This window comes from Colletes latitarsis, chromosome 4 (genome assembly GCF_051014445.1).
Source record: "Colletes latitarsis isolate SP2378_abdomen chromosome 4, iyColLati1, whole genome shotgun sequence".
NCBI lineage: Eukaryota > Metazoa > Arthropoda > Insecta > Hymenoptera > Colletidae > Colletes > Colletes latitarsis.
In genome coordinates, this window is record NC_135137.1 from 43,523,559 (window position 1) to 43,543,902 (window position 20,344).

General features: G+C 46.1%; 1 protein-coding gene across 7 annotated transcripts in view; it reads right to left on the reverse strand.

Moving 5' to 3' along the window:
- LOC143340783 (cell adhesion molecule Dscam1) overlaps positions 1-20,344 on the reverse strand; it is a 78,723-nt gene that overhangs the window by 23,308 nt on the left and 35,071 nt on the right. For 5 of the 7 annotated variants that reach the window (XM_076763066.1, XM_076763071.1, XM_076763065.1 and 2 more), the window contains exons 3-7: positions 14,727-15,047; positions 12,913-13,074; positions 9,066-9,215; positions 3,296-3,621; positions 455-704 (exon numbers count right to left, since the gene is read on the reverse strand). In XM_076763066.1, coding sequence (XP_076619181.1) covers positions 455-704; positions 3,296-3,621; positions 9,066-9,215; positions 12,913-13,074; positions 14,727-15,047 — 1,209 coding nt within the window. Of the gene's footprint in view, positions 1-454; positions 705-3,295; positions 3,622-9,065; positions 9,216-12,912; positions 13,075-14,402; positions 14,502-14,726; positions 15,048-15,169; positions 15,306-20,344 lie in introns of those variants that run through there. The other 2 variants (XM_076763068.1, XM_076763072.1) reach the window with 2 other exon arrangements.

Genomic DNA, 20,344 nt, shown 5'->3' on the forward strand with positions numbered 1-20,344 from the left:
TTTGTTTCGCAACGACCGATAAAAACTGCACAGCTAGTTGCCAAACTTTCACGATACAGCCTTACGGCTCTTAGTTAACAGCATACCCGGTAATAGCTTTAATTTAACTCTATTATTTTCCTAAGGAAATTTTATACAACTTGACGAAAGTTGTGCAATCACTCGCGTTACTCGCGCTTGGATATATTAGCTAATCCGTCTGGGCTCGGACTGAAAAGTCGTTTTTAGTGTGTCTCTGTGTTGCGCGTCGCGTTTGAAAAGTTCCTCGGGTAACTCGCGCGATGGCGAGATACATACATATGTTTTCATCGACCTTAAATTTTTAGCTCGTGGTAAAACTAATTTCACCGGTGGGCTCGTTCGCGGTGCAAACTTCCACGCCATTTATCTCGCCTCGTTTCTCTATTATTCGCAAAGAGGCAAACGAAAGATTACGCATTAAAAATACACTCACCGCCTAGACGTAACTCCGCGGTCGCTTGAACCATTTCGTAGTCGTTCTTTGCGAAACACTGATACATCCCCTTGTCGTCTCTCGCGATCGCGGATATGTACAACGTCGAGCCGTTGTTTCCAGTGATTTTACTTCTGCCGGAAGCGCCTTCTCTCACTGGAAGACCGTCTTTTGTCCAGGAGATCACCGGAACTGGCTTACCAGTAACGGAACACTGAAATTTCGCATCTTTCCCCAAGTCGACTGTGACCTGCAACAGATACATACATGTATACATATATCGGTTCGTCACGGTTATTAACAACGATAAATCAACTTGATCCTAAACCAAGTATAATCTAATTTAAAACGACCGAAAGGATGCTGCTCTGTACAAGTGGAAGATAAACAGTATTTAGTATTACCGTGATTATCGTTTCGCCATAAACACGTGTGAACAAAATTGTGTCGAGATAGCATCATTAATATAATAACAGCATACTCTCGTCAAGATAAAATAACATACCATATGTATATAAAAAAATATCGATAACTTTTATTTTCGTTCTCGGCTAGAATGTTGATCGCCGTTCAAGTCCAGTGCGACGGGTAGTATGTAGCTCGTTTTCAACAAATATAAACGGTTGCGTAAAAAGTGCGTGGATACAACGGGGAACGAATTTCAAGCGACCAAATACAGGAATTCATACTAGCAAATTGAATGTCTTGCTGGGTATTTCATCGTCCAACTTGGAAAGCTTAATTGCTTCCGAGTTTCGCAGGCATCTTCCTTTGATCAGCTTCGTGACTCGACCGATATAGCATTAACGAGAACCGTTCTAGGTAAACGGGATGCGGCCAAGTGTTTAACAAAACCTCCAGTTTTGAGTAGGCAAGTTGTAGCGACGTAGCTCTTTCTCTTAGGGGTATCGTATAGCAACGAGTTGAAACTATAAATCGATACGTATCATACGTACTATATGTATGTCGTAGGTGCTTATGTTCGATAACGGCAAGTAGAAAAAGCCTGTGATAGTCGGGCACGCCGGACGCGTCGGACGCGACGCGACATTGCTCTTCTATTTATACGAATACCGATTAACTGAGAATCGGCCATTAATCGGGATCTATTATATTACGCTTCGATCTCATCGGGCTTGTATCTAGCTTGTATCGATATTATTAAACAAGATGGTTTTTGTTGCGTAAACTATTAAACTCTGTTAAGGAATTGGAAGGTTTTTCGAGCGTGAAAGAATCAGAGTATGTATATCGAACGAAGGAAGACTCGATTTTGCTATACGACCGGAAGGGCCGCAACAAATGATCGGCTCGAGCCGCCGAATAAACGAACGGACACTCGAATACTTGGAAAAGGGATGTTCACGGTGCGACGCAAAGCGACGCAAAGCGACGCAAAGCGACGCAAAGCGACCGACAAGTCACGAACAATCGATCGAATCGAATTTGCGAACGTTAAACATCGTCAAGAGGATTTCGTGTTCGTTTCGTCGAAGGAAAGTTTCTTTTAAACTGAAAGAGGTTTTAAATATCCTTTGATAGGGAATTCAGCGGGCGAACAAGTAATGGGAAATAAGACGAGCAAGTTGGCGCCTTCGAGACGACCGATTGGCTGGTGGGAGGGAGGCTGGAAGGCGTCGCATTGAGAAAAAAGGCAAACAAAGGCGCTGTTGTTTTTCAACTTGATTCTTTTGTCTCTCCTTACGATTAACTCTCAGTGCCTATATGATACGTACAATATAGCAGCAGTATTACGGCGAGCAGAGTCGTGACGTCCCGTACACCGTGCGACCACTACTTTTTAAACGTTCCATAAGCGAACCAAGGCCATTTCGTTCGCAACGAGTAGCGCGGTGTTCGTTACTTGTCGTGCGAAATTCGGTCGATAGGAGGGAAGAAACGGAAGCACGGACCTCGGCGTGGCGTCATCAGTCTGTCGTCCGTTGTTGTGTTTAGATTCCTCGACCTCCAATTATCCACGACGGCGAGAATTAGTCGACGACGTCTCGCAGTCGATGGGAATTTATTCGGAAAGGTCTGCGTAGTACAGTGTTGGAGAGATCGTGCTCGGGAATATCTCATCGACTTAACAAAGTCTCGGAGCAACGAACCGTTATGTCGCGCAGTTTGCAGATCTGTTGGAAATAGAATTGACGGTCGTTGCGAAATCTCGACTACGCTGTCAGGATAGGCTGGGACGTAACGGGTTGGGGGTGAGGAAAGACCGACCAGCGAGAAGAAAAAGAAACCGACGGAGAAGAAGGAGCTCTCGAGTTGTTTACAAAATAGAATAAAGGAACGGTAACCTGTTGATGTTGCAGATGGACGAAGAGAGAAGTTACTTATCATCGAGAACCTTAGCCCTTTTGCGTTGTCGTGGAAACTGCTGCGAATTTATTTCTGGAAAAGCGTTCTCGACGCGACCATTGTACGCCAGCCGAGATTATCGAGACGTGGGGTAGTTTATGGGTCGATGCCGCAAAAAAGTATCTCGTTGCGATAAGTGAATCGAGAATAAGTAATCGAGTACACCGGAAGACGAGGACGCAGCGCGACCGAAAAGGCGTACGGAACGAACAAGGAGACAGGGTGAGCTTAAAGATTTCTCAAAGGATGAGAATTATCGAGGGTCGAGGAGAAAAGCAACCGAATCGTTCGATTCGTTTCTGAGATCCAATCGTCGGGAAACAGGATACTAACCTGTTGAGGCGGCAAATGGATGAGAATAAGGAAAGGGGGAAGGATCCAAGTGGGAATTTTTCGAAATCGATTGGCTGTTCAGAGAGAGAGAGAGAGAGAGCAAAGGTACAGAAAGATGAAACAAAGTTAGCGGAAACTAACCTGTTGAGGTGCTAGATGAATGGAGAGACTACTTATAATGGAGACTTCTAATTCGACCCTCTCGGAACCGGCCGTATTGTTGGCGTGACAGACGTATCGTCCGGCGTCCTCGGCTCTGGCTGACTGTAGTACCAACACGCCCGCTCTGGCGTGAATTCTCTCCGAATTGAAGATCATCGCCGTGCCTGATTCGGACTCACGAAACCACAGGTACGTCGGGGGCGGTATTCCTTGAGAGATGCAGGAGAGGACGATCGTTTCTCCGGTCCGTATCGGTGCTGGGCTGACTCGTTCGTTGAATCGTGGCGGGACTGGTTTTGGTTGGTCTGAAAAGGAGAATGGGACAAAATCTTTAGAGATTGCCCCTTGCCTTGAAAATTTCTTCTCAATATTCCGACTACTCTCTTAGACGCTTTACACGAGAAATGAAATATTTTCAGATGAAAATTATTACTTAAAATTAAAAAATTTTAGTAACACGAACCGCAGCGTTATCTTACTAGAAAATAAAATTACACGAGCAACGAGTACCGCATACTTGCTAATTTCTTGTATTAAATTGCGGTAATAGACATTTTTTAGGCGGTCGTCCGAATTAGCCACTCTATTTGAAAAAGTTGTGCGGTCGATGAATCGTGAAACGTTGGAAAGAGAAGCACTTTGTGCCGCGCCGCACCGCCAAAAGTAGATTCTTACCATCGTCAATTTATCCTTAACCATCCAACAGTGGATACCTCCAAATACATTTTGAAGCTCCTGGACGTTTCTGAGAAAGAAATCTCCGAGGACTCGTTGAAAGAGACAAAGATCTCGGTATCAATCTTTCATGTCTACGAAAGACCTACTTTTGTTCTTGTTACGTATTATGCGAATTAGTATGCTCGGAAAATTTACATTCATTTCCTTCCCCTCTCTTTCTCTTTTTCTCTCCACCTCCACCTCCTCCGTTCTCTCATACGCCCACATTACTACTCTTCCCGGTTTAAGTAGAAATTGTGTTCATTGCGCAGGTTTCAGGGATACTATATTATTATATTACAAAACGAATAACCATTTTACCGACAAAATGTAAATCTAACGCGTAGAGCATCGTCCGAGAGTGCTCGAACCTCGTTAGAATTTCGTATTTCACAAACATCGGATCGATCGAGTTACGTTTCAATCACCGATAAGGTAATTGCACGCTTAAGAAGAATCCATTTTCGCCGTTTCGATCGCTCAACGATCTTGAAATGTTCACTGTAACATGGACCCGTAAAAATTGATCGATCCATTTATTTAATCGAAATACGCATACGTAATAAGTTGGGAACACGTATCTACTTTAACGAGTGTAATCTCGAGAGGCGCATTGCCGTGCTGTTTTGCTCTCGCTAAACAGCGCATGGCGAAACGAGCATCCCGAATTTGTCGGAATTAGAGACTTAACGTCTAACAACGATCCAAAATAACCAACATTTTATTTCTGTTCTAGTAACGCTTAAACGCCGAGTACTGTTTGTCGAATATTTCGACCCTGCGACGCCACAGTTTTTTACAGCTACACTATTTTATAATGGCTCGCTCGGCTTTTGTCTGGTCGGCGTTATTATTGTAATTTAAGCTGATGGCGTATTGATCGTCGCTTGCCTCTATCTCGCTTTCTCTTGGTTCTCGTTGCTTCTCTCGCTGGCTTTCAAACCATCTCTCACGCTCTCGCCCACAATGTTTCTCTCTCTCGCTGATGCCAGTGTGCAATTCCAGTTGCCATATTCCCGCAACGCCCCGCCACCACACCCTTGTTCATACTACCGGTGGTTCCACCAACTCAGGGCCATCCACATTCGAAACTTTTTATGCCGTTCTCATTCGACTTACGCACCTCAACGTCAGCGTCAGCGTCAGCGTCACTGTCGTCCATGTTGATGTTCAACCGATGAAAAACACGCGCACGCGCGGCTGCGCAGAATGTGACCGATCGATCGATGCTCGAATCGAAACAACTGTTCTCGTCGCAGATTCCTCTGGCGACCAATTGTTCATTACCGCGTTAATAACTATATGTATATCATCGAAGCCAGATACTCTTTGCTCGCTCTTTCCGTCGACGTACCGCGGTAGTATTTGATCGCCGTCTGCCACTCGATAGAGGGAACGTGTCGATCGATTCGCCATTTTTAACTAGCATCGCCGGGAATTTAAACGTCGAGGACCCGTCGATGATGTTTGGAAAACCGTCAACACCGAAAATGAACCCCATTAGCGAACAGTAGAACCCGATGATCGCAGGCGGAAGCACGTCTACTTATTCGCAAAACTGGTTTTTCTATCTCTAACCGGTTTAAATTTCCATTGTTTCGTTTATCTTTTTCCACGTCTCCGGCATGATTATCGTTCCGTTTCACGATCGAATCGGCAATCGAAAGACAGACAAGACAGACTGGCAAAGAGAAGGAAAGAAATTGTGTAAAGGCCGGTCGAAAAAAATTTGAAAAGTATTTTTCTCTGTGGGAATGGTATTAATAACCAGCGGCAAGTGATTTTCAAGTACGCAAACTCGACTGATATCGAGGGAGAACACTCGGCGGATACACGAGCACGAGCACGACATTTAAGCGGAACATCGGCCGGGCAGGCAGACAGTGTTCTCGAACGAACATCTTGATATCCTTTGAACCATCAGTCATTGACTGCGTAATTCAGAGGCTTCGCTCTTTCTCGCGGCACTCGATCTGCGAGTAGAAGGGTACGTGAAACGTTCGGTCGAGGCGAGGAGGGATGCAGCGAGCGAGGGGAAAAACGCGACCGCGGCGGAACGATGTCCAATTAAACCTTTCGAGCCGTCGACTCCAATTAAGACTCTATTAAATATACACCGGGCGCGTGTGTTGCCGGCAAAGCGAATTTCAAATGGCTCCGGTCTTTCCCGCGTATTTACCTGGAGCAAGCAACTTCACCGTGACAAAGTTGTCGCTAATTAGCCGTACAATGTATCTTGTACAACGCGCGTGGTGAGAGACGCGGCTTCTCGCCGTTCGCCTTTTTCCTGCGCGCACCTCCGCCAAGCGTTACCAAAATGCCAATTTTAATACTTTCAAGGTATAATATTCTCTTGATTGCAGCGTTGCCGCGCCGACCACGAACAAACAAAACCAGAGTACGGATGAAAGGAGGGAGAGGGACGTTCGAGTGGATTTTAGGTAAACACTGGACGCGTGGCGAATCCTTAACAAGATTCGAAACGAAGAATCGGTAGATCGTTCGTGCTTGGTTAATTAGTCGGGAAGACGACAGGTTTCTCCATTAATTTTAGGCAATCGTATTAGGTCGTTCGCTAATTACGTCGTCGAAGCGGCGAGCTGCTCTCGAACCGATGGAGCACACGCGTAATTTAATGCAAGCCACTGATTGCTTCAGAATTCGGGTCACAACGCGCGATTTGCACGCAAGGCGTACACGTATTTCGGTGCGTGTCGTATAATACGTATATCGTCCGGTCGCAATACGGTATAATTATATCTCTCTGAGAGAGAGAGGGATATCTAATTGGCTTTTACTCGATGTATCCGATCGGACGGAGAAATCCTCGAGCAAAGTTGTAATTCAACGATAATATTGCATCTGAAATCTTACGATTTAAAATCTATCGCGTGCGATATACGCGCGTAGTAGAATACGCCAGGGTGTGGAAAAAAAGAGATATACAAGTAGGTTGAGCTCGATAAGATTGCAGGGTAGCGAGCGAAGGGATTGGAACCGTGATGGCTGCATTGTTTCTTGCCGACGTTGCTCCGCAGACTGCTAGCATCCTGGCACCGTGGATTGTAGTTTGCGTTTTCGTCGAGTCTCCAATGGAGCGATATTCCTCCGTCCCCTTTCTTCGCCGCATTTTCCTTATTCTTGCCCCTCTCGGTCCAGCCCCCGCCTTTCTATCTCACCGATCCTTTCCGTTCTCCTTCGGCCATACCCCCGTCATTGACCGAGGCGAAAAACCCACGGGGGTATCGTAAAACCGTGCTACGAAGAAACTGCTCGCCTCGTTCCACGATTTTACCAAACTTTCGGCCGAGAGAGTCTTTAAAATACTTGCAAGTAATACCACCGTGCACGTGCGCGGATACTATTCTTTCTCTTATTTTATTTTATTTTCCCTCCTCAAAGTATTAATTATGATATTTAAAAGCCCAACGTCCAAGGAACAGTCCTCCACGAGTCTGGCAAGAAGCGCGTTAACTGTCCGATTTCTCGGGAAATAAATTTCTCCGCGCCTCGAGGCAAACATATTTCGAGGCACGTCCTCAGTTTCCGGAAACATTTCGGAGAACAGTACAGATTAAACTTTGCCCACGAAGGGAAAACTTTGTTCTCGGATTTCTTTTCACAGCGATTTTCTTTACTCGCATCAAGTGGTCGACTCGAATGTCACTCGGACGGATATCGATAAAAGAAACAAACGTACGCTGTCAATGATATATGTGTATAGTACATACGTAATTATGTAATATACAACGGTTTGCTCGACGTTTCGTTCCTCGGTGATGTACTTTAATAGACATCGGTTTTCGAAAGCAGTTGTTTCAGGAAGTGAAAAAATGTCTTACTTTGGTCCAAGTTTCTTCAACAACCGCCTCTGATTTCATCGTTTCAGACGACGAGCAACTACCAACGAACAATATGTTCATCTCGCATTCGATTTCGTGTCTTCTTTATCTCGGAACCACCGGAGCATCTCGGCTTGCACTTTCATCATTAGCCAACCCATTGTTCCAACGGCTCATCCACATTCGACCCATTTTATGTCTTACGAATCAGCAGCTCTCTTGCACCGGATCAAGTGCACCGTCGACGAGCCATCGTGTTCGTGGGCTACGATCGTTAACAGGGGTCGATTAGGACCGTTTACATATCACGCGTCCATCAAATACCGACGAACGAAGGAACATTTATATCGATCGCAGCATTGGATACACGCAATCTTTGAGAAAAGAAAAGTCAGTGTTTCGGCAACGAACGACGATAGTGTTCGATAATCGAGCGTTGCAAAGGATGCTGCATGTTTTAACCTAACTATAGACTGTATAGATCGAAAGTAATGCGTAATGCGGTGCCGATAGCCGAAAGGTTCGAATCGATTCGTCGGTAGATTTTCTTTACAACTGGGAGCACAAGTCGCTCGTGGAAAGAGAAACACCAACGACCAGAAGAGAATGCGAACGTTTCGGCCATTAGCATTTCGGACACTCATGATTTATTCATGAAGAAGGCAACGCGCGAGCACAGCGAGCGTCCTGCCGTCACAGGAAACGCGCAACAATGCATTATGATTTATTATGCAAGAGGTATGCGTGAGATCGTTGTATAAACGCTCGTGTTTAAGTAGATGCGCGAAACGTTCCCTGGATATCACTGAGAAATACTCGGAACGAACGGCTGCTCACGTAGGTACTTTAATCATCATTATGCCGACATTATGCAGCTTTTACCGCACGAACTCGTTCGTTTTATCCTTTCTTGGCCAGTTTTTCCTCAATAGCCGCGACAAAGGCCGTCGTTACAATTTATCGTCTGCGACGTAAACCTTAACAACGATTGTTGAGCTTGATATTAAAAATGTTTAAATATGTAGACTCGACGCGTATCGACGCGTTGAAACGATAAAAACGAGTCCATCTTAACCGTGACCCGTCGCTGTGTGGCGATAAATTCGCTAGTCGAAAATTCCATTTACGACGAGATCGCGTGGGTGATCGATCCACGGGATAACGACAGGTGTTTGATATCTGAAACTTACCGTTTATCATGAGCCGAGCATACGAAGAACTTTCCACGGTGTCGCCTGTGACGCGGTGCACAGTCCGGCATCGATAACTGGATTGTGCATCGGCCGATGTCATTGAGAATATCAGGAGCTCCCCGGTCGGCAGCATATGATATTTCCCATCTGAAAGCAGATCCGTATCACTGATTCCGCGATACGCGCATAGGCACTCTGCCCATTCCCGTTCCCCTTTTGCTCTTTTTTTTCTTTTTTTTTCCTTTTTTTCCTTTTTTTCCTTTTTTTCCTTTTTTCCTTTTTTTCTTTTTTTTTATCCAGATTTCGACTCGATCGTGTCTCGTTCTAACGACGGGCTGCGCTTCCATTAATATGTAAATTTTTTTTATGGAAAATCCTCCCTTTTGTTCGCAGCATCGCTGCGCATCGCGCCTCTTGTAAATCGACGAATAATTAAAGGTGCACGGAAAATGATTTGGAAACTGGGCTTGGTCGTTAATTGTGGAGTCGGCAACGGGGCGTCATTAAATGGACGCGTAAAATGAAAATTCGACCGATGGACACCGTTGTCCTCCGGGCTTGACCAAAATAACTGAGCCTCGACGTCGACGTTGATGTTAATTTCATACAGTCTCATCGATTCATGCTGGTAAAAAAATCGCGTGTACTATTACCGCGTCGGCGGACGTCTCAACGTGGCAGCTTCTTGCCGTGACGGCCATTATTCGAACAATTTTCTAGGAAAATATTCACCTTGGACACCGCTCGAACAATTTTCTTGGGGGCAAGTTTCTAAACAGTTTACAGAAAATTTCTACGCTATTTTTATATTCGACAAGTTTGGTAGAATGTTCCCAAGTGAAAAGATGGACGAGATAAAATAAAAAGTCTTTGGAGAATAAGATGAAAACATTGAAAGAATAGATTGGCGGTAACGATCGGTATTCTGCATACCTATCGATATAGCGGTTCAAGATAATTCTGGGTCAGAAGTTGAATCGATACATGGTCGGAAAAATTCGCACACGGAGATACAGACTAGTAGTAGGTCGTGTCTATTTATAAAACGAACGTTAATCCTCGATCGCGTTTCGTGGAAATTTTCGACGCAACGATCGTAGGTCGCGATGCTGAAATAGCCATTGTTAACGGTGCATTCGATTCAGTCGCGATTTGGTGGTTGCAAACCGAGTTGCCGTACGAGTTGATAAAAGTGATTTGGACCGGCTTGAAAATTCGGCGAACAAAGAGGAAATCGAATATCGTATTTCGCGAACAACGATGAAAATACCGCGAGACGGGGCACGGGGTACGGAGCGCACCTTCTAATGGAAATTATGGGAAATTGTTTCGCGTGTATTGTGCCAGACGAGGCGCGATGCGACTCGACTCGACGCGACACATCACAAAGGGACGCTTTAGCCGCTATTTTCTCACTTTTTCTTTCTGGGTCGACGCGTAATATATTACGTAAATTTCCTTCTTCCGTGAGTATTTTCGGCGAGTGCACGTGTGCCATAGGTGACGCGGAAAACATATATCGCGTGAAAATGTTTTTGCCCGCGCTCGCACACCTCACCGTATAAATGACTGTATTCATACTCGTTGCTCCCCTACCTCTCCACCTACCTACCACTTTGCTTTCCCGTTTCGCCCGCCTGGCTGCCAGTGTCAATATTCCGTCGCTCGTTCCGCGCATCCTCCGCGCGCTCGTGATATTGCATTATTCTCCAAGAAATTGCTCGATATTCTACCCGTTGATGATAACTCTCTCGTGCCATAACAACTTACTCAGCCATTTGTTTCAACAGATTCATGGACCGGCATACGATCAGAAAAGAAAATTCTCGATTTTACGATACAAATTATGTCTACGAACTAATAGAAAATCGACGACCGATAATCGAATATCGAATGTATCAAGCACATACATAAGTGCCGCAATTATTCGAACCTTTCCAGGAATTTGGTGCTACGACGCAACCGAACGCCGGAAAACTTTAATGAAAAGTGAATGAAAATATTCGATAAAATTGTTCGCCTCGCAACTAGGCTGGATTCGGAAGTAAAAGTTTCCGTGTAAAACACGCTCGACTATTTGGCCGGTCAACAAGTCAAGGATCTTGAACGCCGAGGAATCTCTGTCCGTCGATCGAAGGGGAAAAATATCGTTTTAAACGGATTTACTTGATTTTCACGCTAATAAGCGTAATGGAGTATCGGAGGGCGAAGGGCTCGCGACATGCAACGCATCCGTAAGAGCGGTAGGGAAAATGACAGACGTCTATTTGGCTGATGGGGCAGGATCTAACCAACGTTCGGCCACGCGAATATTTGTGCACGTACACGCGGAATAATATGCTCGAATAAGCCGCGGTGTACAGACCGGCAGAATAGGAGCCCGGCTGCGCCATGGTACCGAGTGCTCTTTACCCGAAAAGGGACGCCATAGACAGAGAGGGCAGACCAACCGATTACGCGGGATTTAATCTCGCTGCAAGACTTGGCGGATCGCGTTCCCTGCTTCGGGACGCGCCGACGCTCTCGCGGAATGAAAATACGGATGAATGGAGATAGCGGATTTCCGGTTGGGTCAAATGAAACATTTTTTAATACCCATTAACGAGCTGAAATGCCATTTAGTCGGTGTAATAATTCTGAAAGCATCGGTTTCAAGAAAGGTGCACGCTCCTACGAAGCCGGGTGCGTGCGTGTGTGTGTTTCTTTTTTTTCTCTTTTTTTTTGTTTTCCTTCTTTTTTAGCCTGGGACGCGAAATCGAGAGTACAATAGCAGGCGAGCGAATAGCGCGCGGTGCGCTTTTACCCATTCGAGCATTTAAATACCAGGCAAACGCGTATTGTTTCGATATTAGAGAACCATAGAGTGTTCGCGTTAACGTACCACCGGAACATATCCAAACCGTTGGATAATACGATTCTCTATCTTTCTTTTCTCCACGTCTGTCAGAGTTTTGACCATCAGTTGTGTCACGAGCGTCCAATTGTTGCGCTAACATAATAGCGACGCGAATTCTGTCTAATTCACGATTTCATCCGTCTGAAACAAGACTCTGAAAATGTATGCGAGCGCGCGTGTGTCACTTTCCAGCGTCAATTACATTTGTGTTTACGTTCGCCGTTAATTAAATTAGTTGGTAGGGTTGCCATTTCTAATTGAACCTCGGTGCTCGGATGAAATGAGTACTAGACGGAATTTCGCGCTGTTGATTGTGCACGCGTTACTTTAGAAAATTGTCGGAATTATTTTCACGCGAAAGAAACAATTACATGGCGCCTGAATGTTCATTTTGCAAATTACGTGTACGGTCTGTTGTACCAGTTCGCATACACCCGTCGAACGTACCCAAAATATCATCCGACAAATTGTCGTAAAATGATACTTATACCGAGGATTAAATGAAATATCACGACCAACCGTCGCTGCGCGGAAAACTCGACGCTTCAAGTCCCGATGGTTCTCGAAGGAAAATTCAATCTTGCGGTTCAAGAGGAAACGGAGAGACAAGAGCGCAGCCCGGCACGGATCTGAATGGAAAACGTATCGCTCGGAAAAGTTATATGTAGATCAGACCGTGCGTCAGAAACTTGCCGTTTATTCGGTACAATACGATCGAAAGGGAACGAAGGGGTTCGGTCAACAAATAACTCGGATCAAGTTTTTCCAAGAGGATTCGTTCCTTCTACACGATACGACGAACGATTATCGAGCCCGCGTAGATAGAAAATGCCATTTTAACGAGTCTGTCGACGCGACGAAAGGAAACGCGCGACACACAAAAAGCTTCCGCGATCGCGTGTACCGAGACACGAGATCGACAACTGTACTTGTTGCAATTTCACTCACCGCTCTTCGGCGTAGGAAAGATGTTGAAGGCGGAATCCTGAACCCACGATGTGACCGCCACATATTCCTTAACGTACGTTGGTATTTCGCACCTGAGCACACCAGTATTTCCTGCCAGGACATATGCATCTCGCACTTGGACCTCGTACTTCTGACGCACCACTGGAAACAAAGTTACTATCGGTTTACCGAGAAAGAAAACGTCCTCGTAAAATGTTGAATGAAAAGCTGCGATGCCGGTGTTGGACGATCGAAGTAGAGAACGCTCGAGAAATGAAAATTTTCGCGTAACGTATAAATCAACGAAACGACTAGAACAAGTTTTGGACATTATCCGTGGGGAAGCAATATTTACATTTACTATTTTCGTTATCAGATATTATAGTCGGTGTAGAAACGAATAATCGTAAAAGGAGTCGCGCCTCGATAACGCGTCACTATGAATTTCCAAACAGAATTGATCGCCGCCTACCTCGTTAACCCCAATAACTGCCACCAGACATTTTCTATCGGAAGCTCGTTATTCCGTTGGCGAGCAACGCGGATTTTAAAATCATTATGGAAACCGTAGTTTCGGCAATTAGAGTCACCTCTCGCAGTTCCGCTGTAACTCGCACACTTTGAGGGGAGGATTTTTCGCCAGGATTCGCGAGCCGCTAAACGCGATAACCGATCGTTGGCAGGACTCGGAGATCGCGAGATCTCGTTCGCTCGGAAAGCGAAAGGTCGTTTGTCGCAAGTTTGGTCAGCAACGGGGGTATGGCGTTTCGCCTGATCCTCTCTCTTGTACGTTAAACGCGAACGAGTAGGAACGTTTACGCTCGTCCTTAGGAAAATTTGGGTGAAAGCACTTGGCAACGCGCGAGAGACCGCGAATCTTGATCTTGGCAGTGCCGCCTGTGCCTGTGCCTGTGCCGCTTGTTAGCTAGAAGCGAGTGCAAGTTTTAATGTACATCTGGCGAGGTAGCCGAGGAACCTGGCTGGCGGGACGGCGATAAATGTAGTTGGCTCGTGAGTCGCGAACGTTTTTCCACTCTTTTCTCTCTCCCTCTGTCGTGGTTTAGAACATCGTAACAGGGAGAAACGGCCGATTTGTACGCGACGAGAAAACGAGGGATCGCGGCGTGGCAGTAAGTATACATATGCATGTATACCTATTCGGCACTGATGACGCTGGAACGGGGTAACGCTGCTGCGACCACGCTAAATTCACTCTCGCATAAATGCAGTAAGCGCGTTACAACCGCGTCGCTTTCAATTGCATAATTACGAGTAACGACAATACGCTGCGGAATCTTTATGCGGAGAAAATTACATTCGTTGGGAAATACAGGTAAATAAGGTTCGCGATCGACGTGACGGCAATAAATGTTTATTTACTGCAAATACTTGTGTTTGCCTCGATTATTCCTGCATATTTCTACAATCTACTTTCTATGCTTTGTCTATTTAGACGTAAAACGTAAAACGTTTTCGCAGTATCCTCTTACCGCGTTGCAATGTTTCTTCTCCTATAGATACGCAGGTTGGCACAAAGCTTGACCCGACGACATCGACGAGTTACGTTAGGTTAGTATAGGTGCGTGCATCTGTAACGCAAGGACAAGTTTGTGCCGGCCTGTGTACGCATCGCTCGCGTACCACTAACATTAATTCTCTTATAATAAAGCTACTTTTAGGTAAAATAAAATAAATGTTTTCTTTGGTCTTCGATATGCCATATTATACATGTATTATACAGAGGATAGAGAGTTGTCAAGTTTCGGGGGGGGAAAGAGTCGATCGGTCGGAAGAGGTAAAATAAAGGTACTCACCGGCCTTTACCGTAATTTCACGGCCCAACACTCTGCCGACACTGTTCGAGGCTTGACATCTGTAGACCGCCGAGTGGACGTCGTGTCGGTAGCTCTCCGCTCCGAACGGCAATAAGTACATCGAGCCATTTACCAGGATCTCACGGATGTGCGGTATAGGGAGTACCGGTGACCCGTCTCCCATAAGCCAATCGATCCTTGGCGAGGGACTACCTTGGGCCGAACAATGGATCATTGTCCCGGTCTCGTTCGAGAATTCGACCGACGAGCGTGGCTCCGAGATCAACACCGGACCCTGACTATCCAGCACCACTCCCCTCCCTGAAACATTATCAATCGCATACCGTGTTACGTTATCGGTTTTACACACTCTATTATCGTTATTAAAAATTTCATTTAGAACGGATTGCTGGTTCGTTGCTGGGAAACTAAAGTAAATATACCGGGCAAATAGTTGCTTGGTCGTCTCTCGATTTACCGCGCGCATTCTCGCGATTCCAACATTTACCGCTCCTCGTTTTCTTACCAGCAGCCCTCTGTTCTCTAACCAGCCCTTGTCTCTTCGGCTCTAGTCTTGGCCTAGTCTAGTCCTAGTCTTTGTCGTCGAAATTTCGCGAGCGATTTTTCCCGCCGATCGAGAGCGAGAGCGGTATGGCTGGAGGGCAAAGAGGGATCGAGGACGAAACGACGCGACGACAGAAAGGTACCAAGGGATCGGTTCCATTATGTATGAACGGTGCTTTGATAACCTGAGAAACGGATACGCGTGAATCCGGAAGATCGGAAAGAGCGTACCGCGACAGGAACCTGTACCGCGTGTCGGAAATACGTTTATATCCGGCCGTTTCTTGCGTTATACCAGCACGGATGCACCTGCGCTACTAGTTTCATCCACGCTGCACTTTTACGCCTCGCATACCATGTTTGTCGTAACTGTGTACCTACGTTCGCCAAGTTGTATATTGTACGTACATGGTGAATCGCATGGGCCGGTGCATTTCCTAGTCCTTGGAACGACAACCACGGAAAATATCACTCAATCAGCTAAACCAGTTGTGCAGCGGTTATTAAGAACCAACAAGTATTTCATTTTTCTAAAGGAATATTACCTACGTTGCGTTTGCGTTACGTTCCGTTCGATTTAACTCGATTCAAATCGTCCTTCTTTCCCTTTAACATTTTATTTCGAGTCGTTATCAAACCGCCGCGCCCTATCGCGGTTTCAGATAAGATACCTATCGCACGTGCATAATATCCAACTATCGAACACGATCGTATAAAGTTTTATTAATCAGAGGGAAATACGCGATAATTGTTGGTAAAAGTCGTTCGTGGCCGGTTTCAATTTCACCCGTGAAAGGAAACACCGGTGCGAAGCACGATTAAACAGAAATACTTATCGCTTCGCACACCTCGTTACGAATGATATTTCTCTCTACATGTTTGTATAAAGGAGGCTCGATAGTTACTCGAGGCTATTGTTTTTCCGCGAGCTCTCGATAATTACGTAACAGCCACAAGTTGGATGCAATTGTACGTGTTGTTTCCGATATTGCGTAACCGGCGGATAACTACGTACGTTGGTAGATATTTACACGCTGACATGGTACACCCGTTGTCTCTCGTCTCTTTCCGTAACGCGATCCAACTACAATTTACAAACGTGTATTTGTCTCGGATTAACGGTGGCTCGTCTCGGACAAATTTCAAATATCGTGCAATCCCTTGCCTCGTACGAATCTGGATCAGCTTTTCTTCCTCGACTGCATTTTTCTAACGATCCGTCGAGCCGAACGATCGAATCGAATAGGATATCGAACCAGCTGATACGTACTCGTCCAAGACCAGAAACGTTTCTGTAATTTGTGCGTGTTGGTAGAAATTCGCATTTACATCCGAAACTGTGTCGTTATGTCTGTCTTAATGCGTGCATTTCCGTAAAAGGATTGTTCGCGGTCGACGGGTGTTGACGTCGACTGGACCATTGTATCGAAACACGAGAAACATCGGTAATCCGATTGTGTCGAAGAAAAATCGTTGGCTCCAGTGCTGGGTAGATAACAACTCGTCCGTGCGTGACGGTTACGCGGCTCGATTCTTCCATTTCTACGATCACGATACACATCTGTCCCAGTCGACGATTATGCAACCATTGCTATTTATCTCGTGATCGTACACTCGGCACCCCGGCCTCTTTTCCCTCGTTTGAACGCGCGCACCGTAGCGAATTGTTGGTGCGCGCGCGACTGTGCCATACGCGCTCGTGCATCGTTCAGCCGGGAGCATCGAGTATGTAAACGGTGCGTCGCGTTGCAAGGAGCAGCCCTGTATTCTCGCCTCGCGCACTTGATTAATTACAGAGCACCGTTACGGTGCTGAGCACCGCGGTATCATCGTATCATCGACGCGTCATGGACCTACGAACCGGAACTATCGACATTCGCGACCGTATTCTCGCGGTTTCCTTGTCGGAACGATCCTGCACCGACGCGCGACAACAGCAATTTCGATTTCTCCGATTAGACCAAGCTCGCGTTCGAGTAGAAATTTTCTTCTCGACTCGATCAGGCTTGGAATTGTCTATGTAGCTCGAATTGCAGGAAATGGAGTGCGTGAACGATCGATCGAGGGGCGGGCCGAGAATAACTCGAGACCGATCGCAGCGATTCGTTGGTCGATCGGTTTTAACGCACGATCGCGATCGGTGGGAGTTCCTTTCGTTGATTCGACTCGGTTTAAACAACGGTTCGATGTCGGTTCGCCAAGATCGATAGCACCGACCACGATTATCCTCGCGTTCCGCTCGGCTAATCCGACTTGAGCGCCTACATAAATACGAATACACATCCCAAAGTTAGCTGCAATGCAGCAGTGCGATGCCGCGCCGCACCGCGCCACTCTGGATTTCGCTAGCACGCGCACACCGTTGGAATCGTTTGATCATCGAGATCATGGTTAATTTCTCCGTTGCGTTGGTTTTGGCGCACAATGCCGTACCAATCATGGCCGTGACTGCGCTGCACGGAGCAATCCGATTGCTCTCTCCATTGAAACACGTATTACGCAGACAGGTAACGCGCGCGATTCGCCGCGTGAAAAGAAACGTGCACCAACCGATCGCGTGGTTACCTACGATCGATAGAGCCGCGCTAACTCGAGACTGATCGAGACTCGAACGTAACCAACCAGTCTTGTATCTTTCCTTTCTACTTTAAAGCAACGAATTTACCTTTTTACGTACCGTAAAAAATGAACAAATACGAAAGCATGGATGCGCTAAACGCTTTTTAATTTGCTCCGACACGACTTTCGCGTCTTTCGATTATCTCTCTCCTTATCCGCGACAATCCTCAACATCCTACCGGTTCGTTTTAAATACCAGCGATCCTCTGCCCGATCTTGGAACATATACGTAGACACATTGTATTTACCATGGAGTACATCGATCGAGGTTGTAGGAAAATGAATAGCATCGACGACGATGAAATTAGTTGGCTGCGTCGCGAAACGTCTTATATTTCCTCTCTCTCTCTCCCTCCCTCCCTTCCCCCTTTTTCCTTAACGATTCAATTGGCCTTCTCCTTTTTCAAATCAGTCTCTACCCATCGCTCCTTCGACCTGTCCCCCCGTTTCGTTCTCTCTCGTTCTCTCTGCTAGACGCGGATGAATATATTTCCCTCGGCAGCAGCGTCTTCATCCGACCGAATGGAAGAATCTAGCGAGACGGGAGCAATATCGACGGAAATCGAATCGCAGAATGGAGAAAATGACTGTGAGTGCTTCATCCTATCATGAAGAGGGACGAGGCGAGAAAATCAGAGGAAAGGTGAATGGCGGAGGAAGAGACCAAGTACGGGAAAAAACGGAAAGACTGTGAGAGAGCGAGCGAACAAGCGAGTGAGTGAGAGACGAGTGGTGGGAGTAGAGAAAGGAGGAATGCATTCCTGGGCGAGTTAATCCCTGGAGTCTGGAATGGCTGACAATTCCATGGATCCGTGCCTTCTGCCTTCCGCCATGCTATCCATGTTCGTGTGCGTTCTCGTACGTGCACGACTTTGCGATCGCCGGGCCTATGTGGAAACTATGGTCTCCGTATTATCGCGTGAAATCGATTCGTCGTCGATTCCTAATATCACGAAACTCAAGGTAAATGGATCGTAATATGGGAGGAAGTCAGGCATCTTAAACGCGCTCGCCCTTAACGTTCTCCCCTTGCATCTCGGAAAGAGCTCGGAGCTCGGAGCTCGGAGCTCGTTTGCTGACCCGATCGTTATCGTAAGCAGCTTACAACGAACTTGGCGAATCGTCAGTTATCTTTGTTGCATTCTTATTCGTCTTGCCGTTTATTTTTTATTATTTCATTCAAAGGAATTTATTTCGAATATAAAAAACTTTTTATGTTACTTTTTAAATAATGTTTACACAAAATTATTTCTCGGATGTTAAATCAACGTGACTTGTTCGGTTTGAATATCAAGCATCGAAGCGTTATTTCGCGATCGATGGTCATCGTACAATCGGAAGAACGTAACTTGTACGAAGCACAACGATGAATTTTCAACGCTACCCAAAGTTCTCTCGAGCGTTTACGTTTCGAGAGGGCGACTCTTTTTCAACGGGCATCGACAGGCGCAATCAGCAATTTCGAGCGGCTCCATCAATCCGGCAATCGATCGATCCAATCTTTTTCCTTCGAAATCGAATGAACCGATTGGTGTCTAAACTCTCGAGCACGAATTGGGAAAGTTTCGTCCTTGGACGAGCTTGATGGCCGCTGATAACTCGTTAATTGCCATCGTGAAGAGGATGCGCGCATCGTTCGAAGAGAATCCGCCTACCATCGCCAACTATCATCGATGCATCGATAACACCGGTTACATCGAAAAGATCCACCCACGTTGGAAACCACGTTGGTTCGACTAAAAAAGGAACCGCGTTCGATAGATTGTCGTGGGAACGGTTTTCTGTCGCAGGACAAGAACAAGTTAAGAAAAGCCAATTGGTGGGCCAGAGAATAAAGCGCAAAGTGCAATTAGCAGAGCTACCGGATAATTGAAACAGCGAACGAGAAACGAGTTCGGAGAAAGGTAATACGGTTGAGCCCTACTTACGATTCTCAGTTCCAAAGGAAAGAACATCTCGAGGAGCAAGAAAAAAGTACAGCGGTCCCGCTCTCCGGCGAAGAAAGCGTTTGACGACATCGCGAGGTCGGTCCTTCGTAAACTGCTTAGCAGCAGATAGCGGCTTCCGAGTTCCTTCGCTCGCTGCACGACTAACTTTCTTAATCCCCTTCTTAGCGAAGTTAATCTCCGCGATTAATGCCTTGCTAGCCCTCTGTTCAACGAATTTCTCTTTTCGGATTTCCGTTGAACGTCGCTTACTATTTTTCTATTTACAATACGTAGCGTTTCAATGGGATGTTGGATGCCGATAAATTGCGCTGCGCGTGGTGGTCGTCATTGACGCGGGCAACATCAATACTAGTTTACATCATACTAGTTTGGTGGGAAATTAACGAACAAGAGAGATTTTCCGAAGCTGTCTCGCACGGATGCGGCACAGCAGCGTAAAGGCAACGTAGCTTATCGCTACAAACAGCAGAACGATACGCATAATAC